This window comes from Diospyros lotus, chromosome 3, assembly GCF_014633365.1.
Source record: "Diospyros lotus cultivar Yz01 chromosome 3, ASM1463336v1, whole genome shotgun sequence".
Taxonomy (NCBI): Eukaryota; Viridiplantae; Streptophyta; class Magnoliopsida; order Ericales; family Ebenaceae; genus Diospyros; species Diospyros lotus.
Window position 1 is genome coordinate 4,272,922 of NC_068340.1, and position 26,127 is coordinate 4,299,048.

At 37.0% G+C, this 26,127-nt stretch overlaps 2 protein-coding genes across 3 annotated transcripts in view; both read right to left on the minus strand.

Annotated features, from left to right (window-relative positions):
• Nucleotides 1-9,609: 9,609 nt before the first annotated feature.
• LOC127797207 (glutathione S-transferase U17-like) lies at nucleotides 9,610-11,251 on the minus strand. Its single transcript, XM_052329856.1, has 3 exons — nucleotides 10,777-11,251; nucleotides 9,725-10,209; nucleotides 9,610-9,683 (listed from the first exon to the last, which is right to left on the minus strand). The coding sequence occupies exons 1-2, from the start codon at nucleotides 11,092-11,094 to the stop codon at nucleotides 9,823-9,825; spliced, it is 705 nt and encodes a 234-aa protein (XP_052185816.1). The 5' UTR covers nucleotides 11,095-11,251; the 3' UTR covers nucleotides 9,610-9,683; nucleotides 9,725-9,822.
• Nucleotides 11,252-12,160: 909 nt separating this feature from the next.
• Nucleotides 12,161-26,127, minus strand: part of LOC127797208 (glutathione S-transferase U17-like) — a 53,090-nt gene continuing 39,123 nt past the window's right edge. The window contains exons 1-2 of one of the 2 annotated variants that reach the window (XM_052329857.1): nucleotides 12,915-13,290; nucleotides 12,161-12,773 (exon numbers count right to left, since the gene is read on the minus strand). In XM_052329857.1, coding sequence (XP_052185817.1) covers nucleotides 12,396-12,773; nucleotides 12,915-13,232 — 696 coding nt within the window. In that variant the 5' untranslated portion in view covers nucleotides 13,233-13,290 and the 3' untranslated portion in view covers nucleotides 12,161-12,395. Of the gene's footprint in view, nucleotides 12,774-12,914; nucleotides 13,291-26,127 lie in introns of those variants that run through there. The other variant, XM_052329858.1, reaches the window with a different exon arrangement.

Sequence of the window (26,127 nt, forward strand, 5' to 3'; positions counted from 1 at the left end):
AGACGATACACAAATTTCTAGATAATGCACGAATATCGAGGTAACCCGATAAACTTAAGAAGGTAAGTGTACTTCTACAAGCTTTGTACGATTGTAAATGATATACCCTTAAGTAAGTACTTAGTACTACGTAAGTGATTATATTTAAAACTCGATCCTCGAGAATGTTTTCATCATATTGACATACCCTGATATATATCCATCACGTAGATTGCATACATGACATGACTATGAAATGCATATGTACATGTTGATATCATTGATCATGTGCATTGAATCCGTTGGGAGTACGAACTGACACTGCTACTTTACCAAGGGTGCCCCCATACACCCCGGTTTCGAAAGATGTGGTTGTAAAAATAGTGAGTAGCATGAAGGGTGCAGTTGACCCTTACGAAGAAGAGAGACATTGCATATATGCATGATAAAATATTTTGTGACCTTACTTAGATGATTCATCATCTAACTTGGGTTTTGCCCTTGAAATATTCAAACGTTCCAAATGGAGATTGTAACAGAAATGAGAATGAATGAGACATGAAATGGCACTTAGCAGAGTGCATGATGAATGAAATGTGTGTTATGTAGCCCATGTATTTAAGTTCTACTACTTTGAATTCTGAACGTTTTGAGGAATGATAATGTATAACCTTATTTAGGGTTAATGTTAGTTGAGAACTTATGCTTTGTATTAAGTTATGTTGAGGAGTGATGATGTAAGAACTTATTTAATGTTAAAGTAAGATATCAAGTTTGATCCTTGCTTCTGCATTTGATGTGTATAATGATTATCTTTCGAGAAAATGATCGGGAATTTTGGGACGGATATGAGGAATGATATGGTTTAGTATTAGGTTTTGAAGAAAAAAATTTATTATCCCAGAATTGTCCGAATTTATAGCGTGCCCGAGAAAACAGGGCGTTATAGTTGGTAACAGAGCTTAAGTTTAATAGGAGACTTAAGTGACTCTAATGTAATTGATATGAAAGTCAAACCCTATTTGGAGATTAGGGAATAACAATTTGGAGATTTAAGGGGATCCGATATTGATAGACTCAATTAGTAGGAACCCCAAGTAAAGACTTAGGGGGAAAAATAGGCTAAGGGTTCGTAAGACGAAATCCCTGTTTGGAGATTTGGGGATTGTCGATTGAAGGCTTAGAGATTATTGAATTTAAGTGTTGTGTAGTGGAAGTGCATGTCTAGGAAAGTTCTGGCTAACGAAAGAATTGGTATTTAAATGTGTCCATTTGTGATCCACCTCTCTTTCCTAGGAACTTACCTGATATACTATTCATATACAGACATTATTCCAATATACGGTTACTATTCTCAGTGAATAGTGGAAGCCTGATGAAAACTAGTACAAGCAGAATGATCTAGCTATTGAAGTTAGGATCCGATGATATGATTCAAGTGTAAGGTTGACTTGATAACCATGATTATGGATCCGAGAGATTTAGAGATTGTTGATTTTAGGTCATTAGTTGAAATCCTTACAATGAAAGATAAGATAACTATGGTTATCGAGGATGATTGAATCATGGATGATTAGTCTGATGAGACAGAGCCTAGCTAAAGAGTTGAGATCAAATGATAAGTATTTTCGAGGATCATTTAGTGTCTTAGAAATGAGATGTAAAGATCAGGGATCAAACAGATTAGGTGAAGCAAGAGGCCGAAAATAGCCAAATGATGGTGTATGAGTTGCTCCAATTGATGAGATGACGGTGGTACAACCAACGTGACTCGCAGAAACGGGATAAGGAACCTTAGCAGCGTGATGGCACTACCGGTACAGTGTTCACAATGATAGATCTAGATCTAGGGACCCACGTGCAGAGGGCTGATGGATGGCTTGCGATAAGGTACGGGAAGCTCGTCGATCAAAGCATCATAGCAGACTACATGAGAGACGATCAGATGTTGAAGATCTGAGACAACCCAATAGGGTATGTACCTTGTATGGTTCTAAGTCCCAATGGTCTAGGACGCGAGGTGTGCCACTAGCTGTGATTGATTGAGGCCGGAAGCCTAGGGAATCAACCCAAAATGAAATGGATTGAATATGGACTGAGTGTCCTATTTAAAGAATTGTATCAGGGTTCGCGGTCATCTTGAGAATGGTGACACAACGAACAGTGTGAGGCTTGAGGAGTAGAATACCTCGATATCCAGTATGGCAATGGGATCGTGAGATGGTCGCATTTGTAATTGCCTCAAAGAAAGAGTTGGGTTGCAAAGAAAAAGCTACCCGACATATGAAATGAACATGATAGATTCATGCTTGTGAGCCATTTAGGCGTTACCTATGAGGTGATGAAATCATCGGGCGTGATGAGGGCAAAGAGTAAATGTTCTTGTAAGAGGAGTTAAACTCAGGGCAGCAACGACGAATGATAGTTCTGGGAGGACTACGATGAGACTGTGCAGTTTTCACCCAGGACGTGCCCGTGTGAGGGTCGACGTGTGATGTAGGAATAAGCCTCCTATGTGATCGGGGTGATGATGACAGCTTGTGCTGGCTGACGATAAGTGTAGTGCCTAGGAAGAACTAATTTAATGGTCATATGCCAATAGTCAACTGGATCTGAAGAACAAAATGCGAGAGTCAGTGGATTCTCAATAAATAAGATTTCAGGTAGTGGAGCATGGCTAATCTAAAACCTTGACAATGAGTTGTGAGATGGCAACCTCATACAAACATAGGGTATTAAACTCAATCAATGGGAGACGAAGATGACAGGTGAAGGTCAAAGGCGAAGGGAAAGGTGGAAAGAATGTCGAAAGTAAAAGGGACTCGGTTATCCATTTGACTCATGGGTCTTCAATTGGAACAAAGGGGAAGGGTCAGCAATTGGGATCAATTGAGATGACGATTGTTGACGGGAAACGAGTACGACAACGTCAACGAGTACAGGCAAAGGGGAAAGCAACAGAAGAAATGTTGAAGGTGAAAGGAAGGGGACTCGATTTAGGGTCTCTTTTGTAACGCCTCGCTTTCTCAGGCGCGTTATAAATTGGGACAATTCTGGGACAATAAATTTTTTTTCTTTCAAACTAATCTTAAACCACATCATTTCTCGAATCTGTCCCAGAATTCTCATACATTTATCTCGAAAGAGAATCATTATACACATCAAATGCGGAAGTAATGTTCGAAACCTGATATCTTAATATTGATCATAAATCAATTCTTACATCATCGTACCTCAACATAACTTAATACAAAGCATAAGTCATCAACTAACATTAACCCTAAATAAGGATTATACATCACCATTCCTTAAAACGTTCAGAATTCAAAGTAGCAGAACTTAAATACATAGGCTACATAACGTACATTTCATGCACCTTGCTAAGTACCATTTCATGCTTCATTCATCCTCTTATCTGCTACAATCTCCATCTGGAACGTTTGAATATTCTAGGGGCAAAGCCCAAATTAGATGATGAATCATCTAAGTAAGGGTACATAATGCTATATCATGTGTGTATGCAATATCTTACTCATCGTAGGTGTCAACTGCACCCCTCATGCTATCTACCATTCTTTTTTTTTTTTTTTTTTTTTTAACATAGGAATTGAAGGAAGCCCCGAAACATAAGCCTTTGGCAGAGACCGTCAGCTTCTCCCCTATAACCTATGGGCCCAGCCCAAACCAAGTAATCAGGTCGACTATCTACCATTCTTACGGCCACCTCTTTCGAAGCTGGGGTGTCTGGGGGTACCCTTGGTAAAGTAGCGGTGCCAGTTCGTACTCTCTATGGCCTCAATGTGCGTGATCAATGATATCAACATGTACATATGCATTTCATAGCATGTCATGTATGCAGTCTACGTGATGAATACATATCCGAGCATGTCAACATGATGAAAACATTTTCGAGGAACATAAATCACTTACAAACCAAATATTTTCCATAAAACTAAATTCATTTGGGAAGTACCACTTACCTTCTCAAGCTTATCGGGATACCTCGATATTCGTCCCTTACCTCGAAATACGTGCATCACCTCGATTTGCGTGTCGACATCAAAATTCGCACAAGTCACTTCAACTTAAGCCTCAAAGCATCATAATCACCACATTTATTTAAATAAACATTAAAATCTAATTTTTCATAATTTCTTGCATTTTTTTTAATTTTCTCTTTATTTCTTCCTATTTTTCCTCAATAAATCCAAACTAAATATTTCTAAAATATTTTCTCAAATATTTCACTACGACAATTCATAAAATAATATTATTGAATTTCTAAAATTTTCTAAGAAATTTTACTCACCTTAATCTTAGCATCCTTAGCTTCTTCGGTATGTGTGTCATATCCTCGAAACGCATGCCCGAACTATTTTCTAGCCCAAAATCTCTGAAATATTATCGAAATATAATTTCCTATTTTTCAGAATTTTTTTTAGCATTTTTCTCTATTTTTTTTCCTTTCTTTTTTCCTTTTCTTTTCTTTTTTTCTTTCTTTTCTTATTCTTCTACTATTCATCATCTTCTTTGCTCCTTCTTCACTACACCCGCGCACAGCTCCACACGAACCAGCCACGCCACCGCCTCTCGCTGCCACTATGGTCGGCTTCGCCGTCGCCGGTCACCACTGACTCCACCTCGCACTATCACAGCCACCGCAGTCAGCCTCGTTGTGCGCGACCACTGCTGCTTGCTTGCGCCTCCAGCTGCATCCGGCCACCACAGCCTCTTCGGCCTCCATCGCGGTCCCTGCCCACCGCGTTGGTCAGCCCTCCGCAGGTCGCCTTCGAGCTTCCATAGCAGCCTCTGCCCTACTCGAACTTGCGGGAGCTTGCGGCCATGGTTGCTGCAAGCTGCTACCTCCCTCTTGGCCCCCCCTCCCTGCTCCAGCACACACACTTTCTCTCTCTCTTTGATGCTCTCGGCCACCACTCTCTACAACTTCACATTTCATTTCCTCTTGATGCTTCTCAATCGGCCAAGATGGCTGCCAATTTATAGGCAGTGATGGCTTAAGCTTCACGCACACTCAACACACAACATGCAATCCCCCAAATCCTACTACCATTTCCTCAAATCTTGCTACCATATCTTCCTTAAATCCAGCTGCTCAAATCCTACTGCCATTATCTTTCAATTTGCAGCAAAATCTCAACCAAAAGATGGCCTCACGCGCACAGTCGTATATATAAATATATATTACACTTTAAATTAAGAAAATTTACACATTAAATCTCAATTTTATTATAATATCACTTGGGTAATTTTTTTTATTACAACCATCCCCTCAAACATCAATTAAATTTGCATTTTAATACCGAAAATCCATAATTAATAACTTAAATTTTACTCGATATAGACGATTTTGCCTTTGCGTTCTCTCGGGACCTTTGTTTCATCTCGAAACCACTAAAAGGTTGCTCATTATGCAAAATCGAAGCCCCCTAGGGTTCTGTTGATTTTTTGGGAGCCTCTTACAATAATTTGGTTTTGCAGACTAAATGGCAGCTGCATTTTAGTTGTACTGAAAATCATTCCTGATTCGATTTCTTTCGATACCATAAATCCTATTGCGATACACTCGTCGAGACCATATAATTTTCTTTAGACAATTTCACTATAAGGTATTCCCTGCAGTCGATTCGATATGTATAACTGCTATCAAACCGATTTTTTGATATTCTAAACTTGCTTAAATTGCGTGGCAATGTTACGAAAATATTAGTTCTTATATATTTTCTATTCTTCTTCTTCCTTTCTTTCTTCTATTCTTCTCCTCTTCTTCTTTTCTTCTTTAGTACAATAGTGTCAGAAGAAAACGACGTCATTTTAAAGTTTGGTTAGTTTGATTATTTCAGGTATTTTTAACACAAAAATCAAACCGAACTGAACCAAACCATAATAATCAAACTTTGCAAAAATTAAAATCAACTAAAACCAAATCTTATCAAAATTCAAATCAAATTGGTAATTGTCAAGACCCGCTCCCAAATTTTCCTGCTAGAATAGGAAGTCTGAGAGAAACTCCATTCAAAATGGAGACAAATACAAAAATACTCAAAATTATCAAAAATTTCTTTTCATTTACATATTTGCTCACTATCAATAGGAATCATAATAAATATTATAACATTCTTTACATCATCATCTTAGACTTACCACCTATACATTTTCAAAATAAAAGGGCACTAAGACTTTGAAAAATAAAATGAAACCCTCTATTCCTGCTCTCAATATTACACCTATGGATCTTGAGATTGGGACATCTCTATACAGATCTAACCAGAAACAAAGAAACAAAGTGAGTCACAAGGCTCAACAAGTATATAGAAAAAGGAAGTATCCATAAAATGATATATGAAAGCATGAATAAATTAGAGTCAAAAGAAAATTGCTACTCGACATTTAGACAACTATTGGGTTCATGTCTTTTACACTAGACAACAACATCCTCAAAGGAATACACTTTCTTATGTTTCATCAAAACACATTTTTCAAAGTGAGCCACGAGGCTTGGCAAGTGCATAAAAACAACAAAAAAATGGATATGACTAGATTTTCCTTGAACATCATGCATATCATGCCGTATATGGAAACACACGAACAATATCTCATATACATAAACAACACACAATCCATGCCATGTGGTCATATAACATGATACCTAACCATAACATAAATGCATAGATGCACACATAGGGTCCTTGGGGGCCCACATAAAATGCAGACACTGGCACCTAAGAATCGGTATACAAACCTGCTAGCAACCAAGAACAGGCTACCAAAGACTCCCGAGGTATACACCAGATCAATCCCCGAAGTCTTAAGAATGCCCATGGAGTATACACCAGATCATTCCCCACAGGGCCTAAACAATTTCAATGTCCCCAGTCCAATACCCCCAGCCTTTGGTTAGTACACGATTCCCAGTCTAGTATCCTCAGCCTTTGGCTAGTACACTGTACCCGGTCCAGTATTCCTAGCCTTTGACTAGTACACGATTCCCAAGTCTAATATCCACATGCAATGTAGCATATAAGGAATACAATGGATCTTGCAACATTAACATAATGTTAAGGCCCCCATAAACCAAGTATCAGGCCATGCTACTCTCATGTAGAAATTCAAACACAGGAATGTTTTAATGCATATGCTCACCTAACATATACAAGTTAGCACTCACATGCTAACCGTGTCATGCCAATGCTCATGCTCCCAACACATACAAAGCATGACCCCCCCTCCAATGAATGCAACTCATAACCCAACATCATAATGCGAAGCAATATAGTAATACAATGCAATGCACGTAGCCACAAGCAATATTATAACAAGGGACATTCACACACCCAATATTATTGTCCATTAAGGTTCTTGGCCATTTTACATAATTCACATTTAAATAGGTTTCACCACATCAATTAAGGGCAATTATTTGATAATAGTGGTAATCGGGTCAAGATGGAAGTATTTGATTCCATAATTTAAGTTTGAACGAATTTTAAGGAAGAAGAAAGTTACAGATCAAGCATATATTTCCAAGGAAGCCCATAAGATCAATATTTTCCCAAATAGCACAAATCCTATACCAAATTGAAGATTATCGAGTTAGGGTTGCAACAAAAAAAAAAAAAAAAGGATCTTAATTTCGATATCAAGACAAAAATTTATAATCAAAAGAGTGCAACATGTGTAGTGTTAAAAGAAAAGGAATAGTCGACTAATGGGAGAAATCGTTGACTAATGGAAGGAATAGTCAACTAAGCATTAGTCAACTGAGCAAATTGATTAGTCGACCAAGCCGAAGGCTGGCACAAAAATGAGAGAAAACTGACCTCTACTGGGTCGACTGGACCCCAAAATTAATTAACTCGACGCACACAAAACGCACAAAATGGACCCGAAACACTCCAAAACAACATCCACTAGTTTCCTAACCCACAAATGTCATTCCTTGAACAAAAATGGGGTGAACAAGCCCCAATGAGACCAACAACAAGACCCAACAAAAAGTTTTGACATGACATACGATTAGAAGAAAATATAAAATCGATAATAAAAATAATTTTTAACAATGAGAGGATGAATAACCATGAAGCATTTTGACGTTGCAATGAAAAAGAAGGAAAACTTGCACAAAATAAAATAAAAGTGTAAGGAAAACTTACCTTTGAAGCTTGAACCGAAGAGAAGAAGAAGAAGAAAAAGAAACCTCCTCAAAGCTGCAAATCCTCCCACCTTTAAAGCGCTCCAATTCCACCAAGAATAATGGAAGAAGAAGAAGATGATCTGCAGAGAAGGAGCAAGGAGATGGAGAAAAAGAGGAGAAGTTGGAAGGAAACAAAGGCATGGGAGAGAATGGGCTATATGTCCTTTCTCCAAATTCTAATTTTGCTTCTCATAATGCACACATACACCACCAAATATCCATGCCCTTATTAGTAATTTGCTTCATTTTTTATTTATTTATTTTTTTTAATCTCTCCAATTATGAATTTTCTTATTTTCCCTCACCTTTTTTTTTATAAAGCATGCATCTTTTTGTCATTTGTCACAAATTTTTATTTTCTTTTAATTATAATGCCACATTTTATATACATGAGCCCAAGCCTAAATCAAGGGCCCAATTAAACAAAATAGCCCACTTCCACCTTAGGGCCCAATGGACCTTGCAACTTCATTTCTCATAAATCACAACAAAATTTATATTAGATTTCAACCCAATTTCAAAGCCTAATCTATTAAATTAAACACATAATTTTCTTATATATATTTTGTCATATAAAAATATTTTTCACATTTAATTTAATAGAGTAAATTTTTTAATATTTATAAATAAAATATTAATAAACTCTTAAATTCATTATCAGGTCGTTACAGTAATTTTTATTAATTCAATAGGATTATTTTGATTAATCCAAAATATTGCACACGGCTAATTGGGGGCTGTAGGTTTTCAAGCTCCTCGTGGGGTCATCTTGGATGGGCGCCGCCTTGGTTTGCTGCTTATTTGACTTTCTAGATAAGTGTCGGGATCAGTTTTACGGATAAATTCAAGTTTTTTAAGTTATTTGTGGATCTTTTTTGTATCATGTTACTAAATTTGTTTGTTTAATAATTTATTATATTTTGATAAATTAAGCTTTACTAATTGTGTACTCTTTTGGAACAAAAAAATTAATTAGCAGGGTGACATTGAAAATTAATCCACTTAGGTTTTTTAATTAATATATAAATTAAAAAAAATATAAAAAATATTTCAAATAAAAATATTTTTTATTATATTTATTAAATTTATCTGACGATTTTAAAAAAAATCGCATTACTTTTTATTTAAATTTTTTTAGATAAATTTATCTCACCCCTCTAAATAAATTTATATTGATTCTTATAAATAAAAAAAATAACTTATGAGTCCTGTAGTGTGTCTTAAAAATTTTAATATATAATTTAATAAAAATCTTAAGATAATTTTTAATATTATTTTAATTATTTTATATATTAATTTAAAAAATATTTTAATCTTTTTTTAATACAACTCTATCTTATTTATTATTTTTAGAAATCCTCGAGTACTGAATTAGTATAATTAAAAATTAGCAAAGTTGCTGTTATGATAAGACACTCTTGTAATGTATTATTATTTATTATTTATCTTTATCGAATTCCTGATGGATTACAATACAACCCATAGTGACGGGGTTCAGGATCACTCTGTGATCAAAAAGTGAAATCCCTCGAGGTTCAGGATCACTCATACAATAAACTGAAAGCCAAGAAGTAAAAAGAAACATAGAACACCATAAAATCGAGACAGTAAAGAGAGAGGGAGAGAGCAAGTTAATTTGGAGCAGATTGGGCTTCGGCTTTAAGCCTGGCTTGTTTAATAATGTGAGCTAGCTCAAGGAGCCTCTCAGTCTCCGGAATGACACCCTTCACAGCCTCGTGTGAACAGAACCTCTCCGACCATGCCGCCAGCCCCGGCGTCGCCGCCTCATCTAACAGCTTTAGACCCTCCATCTTCTCCCCCGCCTTCAGCCACCCCAAGAAAGACCCAAATGCGATGTCAACATACCCAATTCTTTCCCCTCCGAAGAAACCGCTTCCTTTGCTGCACTTAGTGAAGGCCTCCTCCAGCACAACCATCGCTTCCTTTACTTTCTCAAATATTGCCGCTTTTGCTTCCTCTCCCTCCGCTGTTCCGAGCTCCCTCATCAGAGGATGCCACTGGAAACGTTTGAATTTCAGAACAACGGCTACATAATAATAAAAAAAAATCGCCAGTGATTATTCACTATATATTAAATAATCACCAGTGATCGATAGATGCAAGGAGAACCCCAGCGAAAAATCACACAGAAGGTCACTTCAGAGCCCGTTTGGCTTAGCTTAAACCGTTTATAGGAGTTCATATGTTTTAAGAGCTTATTTTTATCTCTTAAAAGTCTTTAAATGAAGATCTCATTTTATTGAGGGTCATTTGGACAAATAGGTAGAAAAAAAATTTAAGCTCTTGATGAAGAGCTCACAGCCTCCTCTGATGTGATTTTCAGATAAGCCAAACAAGCCATTAATTCTGCGAGTTCCTAAATTTGTATGAAATAAAAATGATTGATTATTCAAAGTTTACAATATTCAATAGTATTTTACTGTTTTTAATTAATATATTTTAGTCTAGTAAAAGAGCATGGATTAATACCGATTTGGATTATAGATCTAGCGTTGGCTTGATCCAACCCGTTATAATTACGAACAGATTGCTAAAAACGGGAGTCAAAGAAGAAATTAAGATACCTTATCATCAATATAGGCAGCCCAGAAGCGGGCAGTGGCTCGATCGTACGGATCACAAGGGAGAATAGAGCCACCACAAGTCCACACTTCATCTATGTACTGTACTATGATAAGAGACTCACAAACAGGCTTATCATCATGGATCAGAACCGGGACTTTCTTGTAAACCGGATTGGATTTGAGCAGCAGCTCGCTCTTGTTGTCAAATCTCTCTTCTAGGAACTCGTAGTCGACCGACTTCAAGTTGAGGGCTATTTGAACCCGATTCACATACGGGCTGGCCCATACACCGAGAAGCTTTATCTCACTCTTCGCCATGGCAATCAGTTTCTCTGGTTAATAAAATAAATAGTGTTGCCTGTGATGCCTGTGAGTTTGAGTTTGAGCTGCTTTGAAGTTGCCTATGATGCTGGGTTGGGTTAGAAGAAGAACAAGAAGGGGTCGACTTGACTTTCAAAGTCTAGGTCTTGGAATTTTGGGGTGGAACAATAAATAATTAAACACAATGACTCTGTCTAGTTTTGTGCTGGGCCCAAAGAGAGAAGAAAAAAATAGGTTAAGCTACAAAAGATTGTCCTAAGTTATCACTTGAATATCAATTTAATTATGTCTAAACTATGAAATCAGAGGAAGTTAACTGCCTTTTAACAGTGTTAATTAACGAGGACTATAATTAACAGCAGCTAGTTTCGTCCAAACTAAAGGGTGCAAGTGCAATATATATAGTTTCAAGGGTATTTAAGCGTATACACCCATATATAGTTAATGGAATCCCTGCAAGGGTAGTTAATAAATTTTAAAGTATTCTAATAAAATTTAATATTTAATATTTAACAATTAATATCTAATAAAACATTGACAAGTCACATGAGTTTGGTATCTACTGCATTTTCAATCTCTGTTCCCTGAGAAATCCAAAAGGCAGCCAAGGAAGGCATCACCATCAGGTGTGAAAGGCTGAAAGCCGCGGCCAAGGCCCCCCCACCGGTCTTCAAATGTAATAGATTTTTTAAAATCTTTCTTATGATGATGTTATATTGAAGTTATTTAATTTTCTTAAAAAATAATTTATCCTTGGTTCATAATTGATAAATTATTCTGGGTAGGTTACTGAATCAGATAGTAGGTAAAAGGATAAATTTGATTATGCATATAAATCTGAGTTCTCAATCTCAGTTTTTCCCCGGTTTCAGGTTCATTATGTGTGTTGCCATTGGGTTATATTTTCCATAAATGTGACATTTCTAAAAGCTAGCTAGCTATGAAGTACGAAGCAAGAACAGTGATTAATATGAATTATCGGCTGAGTTTAATCCATTCTCTTTCATTTGTAACTGCAAAAAACTTACAGAATCTGAACACTTTTACTCTCATTGTCAACATCTAGATAAAAGTAGACAGAATGCTATTCTGTCATCTGATTTTATGTATATTGGTAATGATTATTTTATTTATCTATATCTATTTTTTGATTTAGTACAGTACAGAGCACAGCCCCAGTAATGAGGCTGAGGAGGGAAGGGGACCCTCCTTCCAACAAACTCAAGGGAAACCAATAAAAAGGAAACATGAAACGCCAGCTTCGAATTAAATAGCAGTAAAGAAAGACAGCAAATTCACTATTTGGGAGCAGATTGGGCTTTAAGTCTGGCTTGAATGATCTTAGCCAGCTCAACGAGCCTATCAGTCTCCGGAATCACACCCTTCACGGCCTCATGCGAACAGAACCTCTCGGCCCACGCCGCCAGCCCCGGCGTCACCAGCTCACCCACCAGCTTCAGACCCGCTATCTTCTCCACGGCCTTCAGCCACCCCAGGAAGGACCCGAATACGATGTCAAGGTACCCAATACGTTCCCCTCCAAAGAAACCCTTTCCTTTGCTGCACTTAATGAAGGCCTCCTCTAGCAAAACCAAACCTTCTTTCAGTTTCTTCGATAATTCGGCTTTTGCTTCCTCTCCTTCCGTCGTTCTAAGCTCCCTCAGCGGAGGAAACCACTGCAAACATGAACTCAGTTTTAGAACAATGGCTTGGCTACATGAATTACATCTACCATATTAAAAATTATATATTTACTGTTAATGTAATTAATCAATAGTACTCTTAAGAGTTAAACTAGAAGAAATTTAGATACCTACCTTATCATCGATATAGGCGGCCCAGAAACGGGCAGTGGCCCGATCGTACGGATCAGACGGGAGAATAGAGGGACCAGAAGTCCACACTTCATCTACGTACTGGACTATGATAAGAGACTCACAAATAGGCTTATCATCATGGATCAAAACCGGAACTTTCTTGTGAACCGGGTTGGATTTGAGCAGCAGCTCGCTCTTGTTGTCAATTCTCTCTTCTTGAAACTCGTAGTCGACGGACTTCAAGTTGAGGGCTATTTGAACCCGGTTCACGAATGGGCTTGGCCATCCTCCGAGAAGCTTTACGTCGTTCTTTGCCATGACAATTTCTGTGGCTGCACAGAGAGAGAGAGAGAGAGAGAGAGAGAGAGAGAGAGAGGGGGGGGGGGGGGGGGGGGGGGCGGCGCTGATTAGGCTGGAATAGAAGGATTTGAGCTGCCTCTAAAGTCCATCCGGGGTCATATATGTATGGTTCTGGCTTGGTTTACACGATTGGGTTCATTTGACTTTCTAGAGTGTTCCGTGGGATATGTGGATATAATAAATAAGTGTTGAGGTGGTCTGAATATATTATGTCACCCAAGTCGTCATAGTACGTCTGGAAAGGCCCTTGGGCCAAGCTCAAATACAGAAAATAGGGTAAATTGCATAAGATTCTCCTCCATTATCACTTATTATCAGTTGAGGCCCTCCACGTTTGGCTGTTAAGTCCAAGATATGAAAGCAGAAGTAGGGGTATACTTTGCTCCGTTAACAGCCTTAAACATGGGGTGGAATAACAGTAACGTCCCAAAAGAAAGGGTGCAGGTGTAATAGTTTTTAATTCAGGGGGATGTAAGTGTATAAATCCATATATAGTTTGAAGGCAGTCGTAGCAATGACAAAAATACGGCACCACTGTGACATATTATAAAGTACAAACCACTGTTTCTTGGTGGGTTTTGGAAATTAGTTTAATTATCTATTAATATAATTATTTAGGTAGTTATATTTATTTGATAAATATCTTTTAAACAATTAAAAATTAATCTCTTTATATTTATCTACTATCTAACAGTGATAACTGCTTTCAAATTAAATTTAAACTAACTTAATGAGCTAGTTTTGATAAAGATAAATATGTGCTCAGTTTATAAATAAAAGAATTTTTTTATTAAAAAAATATATAAAAAATAATTTGAATCTCCCATGAAAGGCAAATTTGAGAGCATACACCATCAATGTGCAATTGACTCATTGATTGGAATAATCCATTTGTTGACACATTTTTGTAACACTCCGCATCGAGAGATATGAAGGTTCGAGATAACTTACCTTAATGGGTCTACGCGAACTTCTAAGGGGGGTCACCCATCATTGGATTACCCCAGGTCAAGTACGCTTAACTTGGAGTTATTTGCCTACATTCAATTTAAAAGGTATCCAACTGGTGTTGTTTCCTTCCTTACTTATTCTCGATATATACTACTTTCCTCTGAGCTCTCGGGGTATTACACATATCGTGTTATCATGGGCCCACAATCACGGTTTAACTCATAACTATCACCATTCGACAACCAAGAGTCACGCCACACTTGTGAGCCTCTCAATCACCCTCTGGGCGACCAAGGTGGGACGAGCCCTGTGCTAACGCACCACCGCCAAAGCCTTGGTTGACGGTGATTCGTTGGCCCGTTCTGGTGTGGTGGATTCGAGAGGGAGAAAACAGGATACTTGGTTCAACGCCTTGACCCTCCAGCCCTTCCCTGCAAAGTATTCCGATGCCCAAGTCAGTAAGCGAGCAAGTAAGTGTGCAAGGTATTCGTCCGTGAAAAAGAAAAAACATACCCTAGCTCTCAGAAGAGCTGGCTGATATATATTTGAGGACATGCCTCCCTACCTATCCTGTACGTATACAAATGATGGGATGGAATAAAGGTGTTGGCGGGGACGACTATGCAGCAACAAGATGTCAACGAGACCCTCATTAATGTGGATAAGATCTGTCATTAATGAGGATGGGATCTGAGGTGAACGCACGAAAACCCAGATGCGGCTGTAATGATATTATAAAAAAAAGGCCAAGATGGGACCGACGTGGGCCGGCCAAATGGGCCGAAATAGTCCAGCTGGGGTGGCCCCTAGCCTACTGATATACCGTGGCATACGCCTTTTCTGTTACGCGAGCTGATCGGCTGTGTCAACAAACTACAAGGATCGCTGGGAGCTCGCCCAAATACGTTGATAAGTTAAAGGCATTATCGGGAGCTCGCTTGGTCCTACTGTATGAGGCTGAGCTTTAGCAGTGACTGCGCTTAACCTTGTGCCATTAATTCAAACAAACACATAAAAATAAATAAAAAAGAAAACAAACATGCAGGCACAAGATGTTTCTACTCACCAGTGTGCGAGTGTACGTTGCAGCACAAATTTATTTACTGGCTGAGAGTCCAGGTCGATTTACTGGGAGATCTTTATTAAGACGGAAATCAAAGTGCGAAAATTTTTATGTGCTGAACAGGTTTGTCAGACCAATTCAACTAATTTTAGGCAAAAGAAAATTGAATGTGCAACTGAAAAAAAAATGTCTCGGGTCAAGACAATTTCAGTGCCAATCCAAATATTTCCCAAGACTTACAACAGATGGTATCATCGGGTTAAATTAATTTTAAAATCTTTGCTATTGATTACGTTTCGGGATGATGATGGTTCTAATTTTAGTAACCGACATACATGGCATGACAACTCTAATTTAAGCAACCACCATAAATCGAATTGTATATATTACACACTTAGATCTGGAGGTGAGAATATTTTCAAATTAAGCAACCCACATACATGGCATGAGGATTCTGAGTTAGACATATACTCCAATCCAAATCCAAATGATTTTGCAAAAATATCTCAAAAATTAAATCAACACCTCAACTATAACGAAGTTCGGTTGTCTCGGGAAATTTTGGCTTTGGACATTGTCTTCGTCTTGGCCCGAGATTAATTAACCACACATGTTTATTATTAAATACAAAAAAATTAAAGACAAAAAAAAATTAAATTGCGAAATTTAAATTACAGAAATATAAATTATTGAATTTAAATTGACAGAAATTAAAATACAAAATATAAATTGCAGTATTAAAATAGGCAAAAATTAAACATTACAGAAAATAAACTACTGATCCTAAATGTTGAAAATTAAACAGAATTGAAGTTCTTAAATTGAAATAACAAGGACTGCAAGAAGAAATTGAAGACAGAACAAAACATGATAACAGAAATTAAAAACAAAAAAAAAAACAGTGCTCGAAATTAAAGACTAGAAACTCCCTTCTATGTGTCTTCTCTTTCCCCAGCACACTGTTCGGTCCTTATTTCTAGCACTATGCGTGAACTTCCCCTCCCAGCGCAGAGTCTCCTTCCAGCACTCTCACTATGCTGTTCCGAGAAAACCAGCGCCGTGCCCCCTTATTCGGATCGCAGAAAGTGGTAAATGGGGGCTTAGGGCTCTCTGTGCGCCCGTTTGTATATATATATGTATATCATGCCCTCCACATTGCCCTTGAAATTGAGTGAGAATTACAGTAGAGGGACCGCATGTTGCTGCCGTGCCTGCTGATTCACGCTGCTGGGCTTTAATTCACATCAGTGGGCCTCAATTTGGACTTCAATTGGCTGGACTTTTAAATCAGGCTTCCAATTAAACATGCGGCTGGGCTTGGGGCTTCCAATTGCAATTTAATTGCTGTGAGCCTCCAAGATTTGGACTTCACGCCTGCAGGTAAGTTTATTAATATATTATATATTATAGCATGGGGTAAATATGTATTAGCTTATATTATATATATATATATGACATGAACGCATGTATATGTATTATATAGATATGTATTATAATATATAATATATTATAAAGATATATTATGTATATTTATATATATATTGTAAATTCTTTTCTTTTTAATTTCTTTTATCAAAAATTAAAGAAGGATATTCTTTTTTTTTTTCCCTAAAATTTCTAATTCACTTCTAATTCCTTTTTAAATTTTATTTTCTTCTAAACCTATATATAACTACTAATTGCACATAAATATTCAATTCAACTAGTTTTAAAATCAAAATAGATGTATAATTAAAATAATTTTTTTACAAAATTAACTACTAATTACACCCTCAACTTAAATATTGTTAGTCCCATAACAATCAGATTTCATGATAACTAATTTTTATTCACAATCTCAACATTAATGTGTAGATTTCAAATTTGATACTAAAAAGTATAAAACAAGAATAAGTTATTATTACACGCAATCAACCATTCCTTGTTAGATTTTCGTCAAAAGACACTCAATCGTAGAAAATAACAATCAAATTAATTATCACACCCACATTACAACTTCTAAAATTTGACTTCAATCCTCTCGGTTATACTCTCAAAAAAGAAAATGATCTCTCATGATTAATCTCGATAATGCATCGTAATAAGATAAAATATAAGCAACTTTCAAATTGGTGTCATCCTAAAATGAAAAATGGAATTATACGAAAGAAAATGGACTTTGACATAACTTCATGATAGAAATAATACACAAATGCACAACTTTAGAATTCAAATTCTAAAATTCAAATCCCAAGCTTCCATGTAACATATGATCTAGAGGGATTGCATATAGGTTGTACGAGGTTTAGGGGTGGATGGGTTAACAAAAAACTAATAAAAGATACAACAAGAAACATGTGTGTTAGGAAATTGATTATCTAAACAAATAAATCTATTTTGACCAAAAGAATCTATTATCCTTTTTTTTCTCTTTTTTTTTTCTTTTTCTTCAAAAATTTAACACACAATCATATATAATCTCCTCAGCATTTTTATTGAATTACTATGCCAAAGTTTGGCCAAGGGAGCTGAGAGAGTTTATTTTTTAATACTATTTTGACTTGAGCTATACAAACCTCAATAATTTTTTTTTTTTGGTAGGATTTGCTATGCTAAGATAGACTATTTCCCGAACACATTAGATAGGGCAAAAATTTACAAGGTTAAGGGGTTGGATGAGGATAAATAAAATAATTTAATTTGGCTCAATGGGGCTATTAAAGAAAAATAATCAGAAAAGAAATAGGCTAACAGGCTCAAAATTTTAACAAAGGAATTCCACTATCATATTCTATTGACACACTTTCACTCAATCATCAAATTTAGAATTTGAAACCAGTTTAAGTTTTTCATTGACATTTTTTGCATTCAAAGCAAAGTAATGTACTGAAGCTATTGAAAAATATGAGACAAGGAAAACTGTAACTAGAGTAAGCGTTTATTCACTTAGAAAGAACGTTAATAGGCTCAAATTGCTCACACTAGGTAACAGTCTCCACTTAAGTTGAGGAATCATGTGGTTCATTAATCAATTAATCATTATTTCTTTAGATTTCATGACTTACAGACAAATTTCTAATCAAAGAACAATTTATGGATGCAGATCACTCATTCTAAATCCTATACATTTATAGGTTCAAATAAGAAATCATAACATCCATGCATCAGATTGCAAACTCAAATTGGGTAATAGCATAAAAAAATCTAATGCGATAAGACTAATACCATTAAAGCACATTGATCTTTAAAAACTACGACAATTAAAACAAAGGCAGACATATTTAGATAATAGATACCTAGATAGCAAGATAGCAAGGGATCCCTAGAAATTTTCATTTTTCAATTTTTTTTAATTTAATATTTTTTTTTTCAAACACACAAAAATCAAAAAACACGAAATTAAATAAACACAAGCAATACAAAATTAAAAACAAAACAAAGTTTGATACTAACATAAACCAAATCATCTCACCTATATATATGATTTCCCCCCAACTTGGACTGCACTTAATCAAAAAGATAGGGATAAGAAATACCTGATGATCATCAAGGTGAGAAATGATTCCTCAAGAAAAACCAAGCTTACAAAAAAAAAAAAAACTCTTATTGTTAGCATCATAGACACACATTCAAAATTAAGACAAACTACATAAAGGAAAAAATAGTAGCCTTTTATTCTTATTTTTTTTATTATATCATTTTTTTCTTTTCTTCCAATTAAGGATCAAATAAGTGGTTATGCCTTGGATCAAAACATTCAGCACCAACCCTGAACCACTTATAAAATTGTTTTCAAAAAAATGTAATTTGATTTTTCTAATTAAAGCACATGCATCTTTTGAAAACTCATAAATCGGAGCTGTTGGTTTTATTTGATCTAATTGTGGAATATTAATTTGCACTTCTTGGAACTCCTCATACATGTCTAGTATAAATTGATCCCCTGATGTGTAGACCAATCTAAGGAACATAAATTTAGGCTCAAGTTTGGATAGACCTATGACATCCTTACATTTCTCCTCTTGGTTTCTATCATCTTCTTCCTCTCGGGTTTTTTCTTCTAAACTTGTTTCTTTTTTGTCCAATTTTTCTTCTATGACAGGGTGCACCATCCTTGGGTCATCGGGTCTCTCAATTGGGTCATCACTCCTAGGGATGGGTGTTGGTTGGACCGACTCATGACCTATGGGATCACTGGACAAAGGTTCCTCCCCAAGGAATTGACCTATGGAATTTTGATTAGGTTGGGTTGAAAACTCGTCAGGCTCACTTACGCTCAAGGTCTGTGTTAACAAGGTCAACTGATCTAGAATATCACCTATGGCCTTAAAGGTTTGGTCTTGAAATTCGGCCACTTGCTCATTAAAGCTTATTTGACCTTGCATACATTCTTGAAAGGTATCTTCTAAAAATTGCTCATCTTGAGGGTGATGCTCATTGGATGTAAACCCTTGTTCTAATTCAAATTGGTGAGGTGATGGAGGAAAAGGTTCATGAGATTGGAACACATAGTCATTGTTTCATGGATGATTCAAATGATTAAAAGAAAACCTCTCCTCACTATGGTGTGTCTGAAAATCAGATGGTTGCCTATTCAAAAATTTCTTGAGAATAGGTATGGTAGGACAATCATCTGTTTGATGATTTGAAGACTCGCACATCGAGCATCTAACCTCACTTAAATTTTGAAAATTTTGAAACTCTAACCACTCCACCTTCTGGGTTAAACAATCCAATGTCGCACTAGGGTTGTCATTAAAATCATGGTGAACAACAGGAAGTGTGGTGTAGGATGGAGTTGGCTGCCTAAGAAGTTTTAGGTAATCCTCAAAGGGTCTAGAAACAGTTTGCTCAATGGGATCGTGATAACCAAAAGCATTTCTAAGCATAAACATGTAATCAAAATACTGAGACATGATGGAATATGACAGTGACAAATCAAAGGCAGATAAGAATTCTAACAATCAATGATATCAATTAATGGTTCATGAATCTTACCTAACTTATGTCTCATGCATTACTTATAACAACAAAAATAAAAGAAACTAAACTACAATATTTTTTTTTTCGCAGCAATAATTCCATCACCGACCTCCCCGGCAACAACGCCAAAATTTGACTGCTCTCTCACTCTGCAATTAAAACACAATAAAAACACAATAGAATTTTTATATTTTTTTCTTTATTTTGGTGAGAGGTTTATACTCGTCAGTGTACGAGTGCAATTGTAATCCAAATTTAAATTTGTATTTTATGGATGAGTCCAGCTCGTCCATTGAAAAATTTATTTATGGAAAAAGAAAAAGAATGTCACAAACACGCACACGCATTTAGACAATTGGCAACAAGATTTTTTTATGAATTTTCAGATAACGGATACTAGGAAATAATGCAAGGCAGAAGTTGAAATAAATACTGAATGTGAGAATATGAAATTGGATAACACTTGAGTTAAGACAATTTCAGTACCAAACCGCTGATCCCCAATTTTTAGTAGAAAAGATTAGCAACATTAATTTAATTTCATATATGAGGGTATGCTATTAAATGCAATTAGAGATTATGATAGTTCTAGTTTAAGAAATCTCATACATGATATGCAGGATTCTAGTTTAAACAACTACCATAAATTCGATTATAATTAATACATAAAACAACTAAATTAATCATCCGAATTTGGGTATGATAACGTTTCCAGTTCTAGTAACTCCTATATGTGGCATGAAAGCTCTAAGTTAGGCTTACGCTCCAATCCAAACCTAGTGATTTTTCAATAATTAATACACACTCATACTGACATTTAAATTAATGTCACTCATTTAAAGCACAGCTTTCTTTGAGAATCATTGACGTTGGACATTGTCCTTACCTTAACCCAAGATTGGATTTAGTCACTCATCTTCATTTGAAAATTAATTGACAGGAATGTAAATGGCGTAATTTAAATGACAGGAATTAAAATAGCAGAAATTAACTAGCTATTTAGGTGGTGAATAATAAAAAAAAGTGAATTAAAAATTATAAAAATAAAATGGCAGAAACTAACCGGCTTTTTAGGTGGTGGATAATAAAGTAACAATAAGTAACATGAGAATTCAAGAGAAGAAAGAAAAGAAGTATATAAGATCACAAGAGAAGACAAGAGAGAGAAAATAAGAACAATTCTCCAAGATAAACTCTAAAAACAAAACTCGACTTGGATTCAAGTAATAACAACCTCCTCACAAATGCACCCAAGTGAGCTATTTATAGCCCACAAGATGCAATACAAACCACACAATTATTCAACTAGACATAATTATATCTAATGGGCACTCGCAAAATATTCACCTAACTAGTGGAAGAAATTTAGCTAAAAGCAAAAAAATACAAAAGACTTTAGGTGGTGGAATACTCATAAGAATACAAAATACTTTAGGTGGTAAATCACTCATAAAAATACAAAATAAAGAAAAGTCTTCTACAATTTGGGCTTTGTTGGGCCTTTGATTAGTTTTAGGCCTTTCTTATGTTGGATTCTATTTGATAATTGAGCCAAGTGCACTTGAAACATCCTCTAGACTCCATAATTGGCCCATGAATTTGAGCAACAATAATGGGTAATCCAACGTCTTCAATTTATGCCCCTAATTAATTGTAGAAGTCAACTTCCTTGCTTCATCCTAGAAAAATATGTAATGCAAATAATTATTTATTTTAAGCATAAATATAAAGCCAAACTGGGATATAATTCATTAAGATTTAGGAAACATTGACCCCTCATTAAGCATCGTATGACTCGCTTTGATGAGCTCAGCTCGAGGTCTCTTGGATCTTAAGCGGTTGGGCGAGCCCACTGAATTAAGTTCAGCCCACACAGAGTAGAGCGAGAAATACCCGTAACATTAAGCCCCCCAGCTCGCAATGCGATCTTCAGGCTAGGAGCTGACACGTACCGACTACTCCAGCTATTAATACATCTTTTCAACTTCCTACCCAATCACTTCATATCACATCGTTTCATGCAGCACGCCCTGTCTGCGGTGCATTTAGTGCACACGTTCCCCCATTACTGCGCATGATTATGCTTGTGGGACCCATAAACCGTCGTGTGGCCGATGGATGCGAAGCACCCCATAAGTCATTTTGATCTGACGGTTAAGATTGGTCGAGCTAAGGGTATAAGTAGCAAGGAAAATATTCATTGTTTCCCTCTTCACGCTATTTCGAATTTTCCTTGCATTTGCTTATATCCTCGAGACTTCTATTGTGATCGGGCTCTTTCGTCTTCAATCATCCAAGCGTCGGTCGTCATTTTTTGGTGTTTGCTTCAAGTTCTCACACCATCGAGGGACCCAGCGATTGCTAAGTTTCCCATGACTCCTCTCTCTCTCCTTTTTTTTTTTTATAAGGTCGTCCATCGTCGGTTTGTCATCGGTGGTCCTTCTGGTTTCCTCGATTCTGCCGGAGTCACTTTTGTTTTCTGGGGAATCGACTTGAATAGGTCTGGTTAGGTGTTTGCCGAGCCTTCAGGCTCAATGAATTTTAGGGTTAGTCCTCTATGGAATACCAGGCTTGTGGTTGCAGCCCCTCTGCCTTAGGCGACACCCTGTTGCAAAGTGCGTGGCCTAAAAAATAGGGGATATTTTTAGGGCTTTTCTAGTTAGTTTTTTTTTTTTTTTGAGGCCTGGTTCGCGACCTGCAACCTAATTGTTATTTCTCTCCCTTTGTAGATGTCTAACCATATCCGTGAAAATTCAGGTCAAAAGTGCTGCAACTATGTCATAGGAGAAAACGATACCTCAAACTCCGAAGATTGCCTTGAGATGGAAGGTCAAGATTTTGAGGGCACGAGCTCGCGATCTCAAGAGGTCGTTGACGTAACTTCTTCCGAAACCGACCTGGAGGTCCAAGATCAGGTCGTTGAAGGAAGTATGGGGCGCGAGGTTTTCAAAAGATTTCCATCCAAAGCCAAACATCACGATGTGGCATCTTGTATTTGGGAGTTTCGTCTCTCCAGGAACTGCTTTGTATATATCCTTGCTTCAAGCTCTCACGCAACCTATCCACCATCTAACTTCATAGCCATTAGTCCTCAGCACTTTGAGTCCGGCTTTAGGTTTCCTGTAGCTCCATACCTTCTTACCCTTCTGAACGATATCAAACTCGCACCTTTTTAATTGATACCGAATTCATATGCCCAACTCACTTCGTTAACCGTTTTACTTATTGGGAACGGTCTTCCCCCTCCATCACCAAAATTAGTCAGATTTCTCTTTTCTTTTAAGAATGCCATGGACGAGCTGTATTACATGGCAGCTAGTCTATCACAATACAAAGTCGTTCTTCCTCAAGGTAGGGCAAAGGGGAAATCCAACATGGGTGACTATAAGTCCAGTTGGTTCTTTGTCTCCTGCCCTTCGCTTTCGTTGCTCAAAAACTTTAGCTTCGTGCTTACTCCAGGTAAAGACACACTAGTTGGCCTAGGTCGCTTTATTTTGCCTTATGTTTCTAACATTTAGCTTTGCCATGCAGACCTTGGAGGCGGGAAACCACTCCTACCAGCCATAGAGATCGACGTTCTGAACAAGCTCGTTGCTGCGGGCTTGGGCTCAGAGAACTTCGAGATAACTGACGAGTTACTTAGGAATCAAGAGCTTGCTCCTCCCCTTGACATCGAGGTTATAAAGGGGGACCACATTGGGGTCCTGGGCGCAAAGGTCCTCCCGTTCGCCTTCCAAGTGCTTGAGTCTAGCAGCCAACCCGAAGGTATGGTGGATCTCGACCTCGTCGAACCGAAAAGGTCTAGGGCCAGATCTGGTGCCATTTCGTCTGCAACCTCGAGCTCTAGTTCGCAGGGTGGGAGGTCGGAGCAGTTGCGGCCACAATCGCAGTCTCAACAGCAACAACACCCACAACAACCCCAGTAATAAAAACATAGCTAACAATAGCGAGAAACAAGGCAACGCCTCCATCTTCCTCAGACGCAACAATAATGGCCCCCACAATAATCAGGGCAACGAGCTTCCGCCTCTCAGGATCGTGGTCTGAGCGGTGGTCCCGGGAAAGAGGTCGCGAGGGAGGTTCAGAAGGTCCCTACTGCAAGATCGAAAAGGAGACCCAACCAACCTTCGTAGTAGGAGGATGATAGGAGGAAAAAGACTAAGGTTCCCGAAGGGGAGCCAGCCTTGGAAGACCTGCCAGGAGGGACCTTCGTCGGACCTCTTCTGAACTCCATACCTACCCTTCTGGGTGCAGTTGTGAAGCCCCTGGATGATGCGAGGTTGAAAGGGGTCGCTCTCTACTGTTAGAACAATAGGTTCTATAGCACACACCAAGAGGGGGGTGAATTGGTTATTTTAAAAACTTAATTGATAGAACTTTGAAATCCTTTTGATTGAAAATAAAAACTCAATGCAAGTGAGGATAATGAAATGCTAGCAGTGATAAACAAATAAAAAGAAACATAAGCAAGAGAGAACACAAAGATTTATAGTGGTTTGGCTTAACCCAAGCCTAATCCACTACCTTAGCTCCTCACCAAGGATTTTTCAAACCATCCACTATCAACCCCCTACTCAACCCGAGTAGGTCCTCTAGTCCGAGACTAGGAATTACAACCTCCCACTCAAATGAGCCCTCTAGCTACACAAGATAGGAAAATAACAACGATACAAATGAAAGAGAGAAGCTAAGAGTTAACACTCTTAGTTACAAGTTCTCTCACAATGAAAACTAGGCTTAAGAATAGATTTACAATGATAGAACAAATCCTTGCATAGAAAAATATAACAATGAAAGCACAGAGAACACTGTAAGCACGAATAAAATGATTTGTAATATTTAGATCATCTCGTTTCCGTCCATTAGCCTCATCTTAGTCATCCATGACTTGTATTTATAAGCTTCCCACAAGATTGAAGAGAAATGAAGCCGTTTGTGACCGTTGGAGAATGAGAAACTAGTCGTTGTAAGTTTCTGTGAAACACATAGTCGACAGAGAAAATAGGTTAGTTGACTATTTTATCAAATAAAACTAGCCATAGTCGACAGACAGAAAAGCATAGTCGACTATCTTATAACACAAAAATCTCATAGTCGACAGATCCTTTTACATAGTCGACAAATCAAAAATTACAAAGAAAATTTTGAAATTCATGAACAAACATAGTCGACAGATGAAATAGCATAGTCGACTATCCTTACACAATAGTCGACAGAATGAAATATAGTCGACAGAGGTCATATATAGTCGACAGATTAAACAAGCATAGTCGACTATCCTTATGCATAGTCAACAGCACTAAACAACATAGTCGACTATCTTCTTGAAAAATCTGGAAACTTAACAGATAACATGTAGAAGTACACTTGATTAATACAAAATATCACTACATATTTACATTTCTTTAATTTAAGTAAATGTCCTTATTTTGTTTAATTTATATTTTACCTTCCATTTGCTTTAATACATAAATGTAAATAAGAAAGTACCCCCCATTTGGATTCAATAAAAATATCTAAAAAATCAAAATCCATAAGAATAAAAAAGTAGAATTTGGATTTTAGTAGGAACTTAGGATTTTGCGATTTTACCACCTCCAAAATATACACTTTCTATTTCTTGAAAAATTCGTTAAAAATCATTTTATCACTAATGAATGTTAGCTATTGAATTACCGGGAGTTAGTTTTCTAAAAATGAAACATTTTCATATATGTCTCCTTATAAGGTGCTAGTATTCCAGACTTAGAAAAATATTGAAGCGTTATCAAAATGAGTTTCAAGACATGATGCATGAACTAAAGGATTTTTCATACGATTAAGTTTCAAACCAAAACCTTTCATGCATGCTTCAAAATATGAAAGCTTATTCTGAAG

Excerpts from the sequence above, each read along its gene's own strand:
- LOC127797207 (XM_052329856.1), bottom strand. The coding sequence starts at position 11,094 with ATGGCGAAGAGTGAGATAAAGCTTCTCGGTGTATGGGCCAGCCCGTAT. Across the intron at positions 10,210-10,776 it reads CTGCCTATATTGATGATAAG|TGGCATCCTCTGATGAGGGA; the intron begins GTATCTTAATTT and ends AAACGTTTCCAG.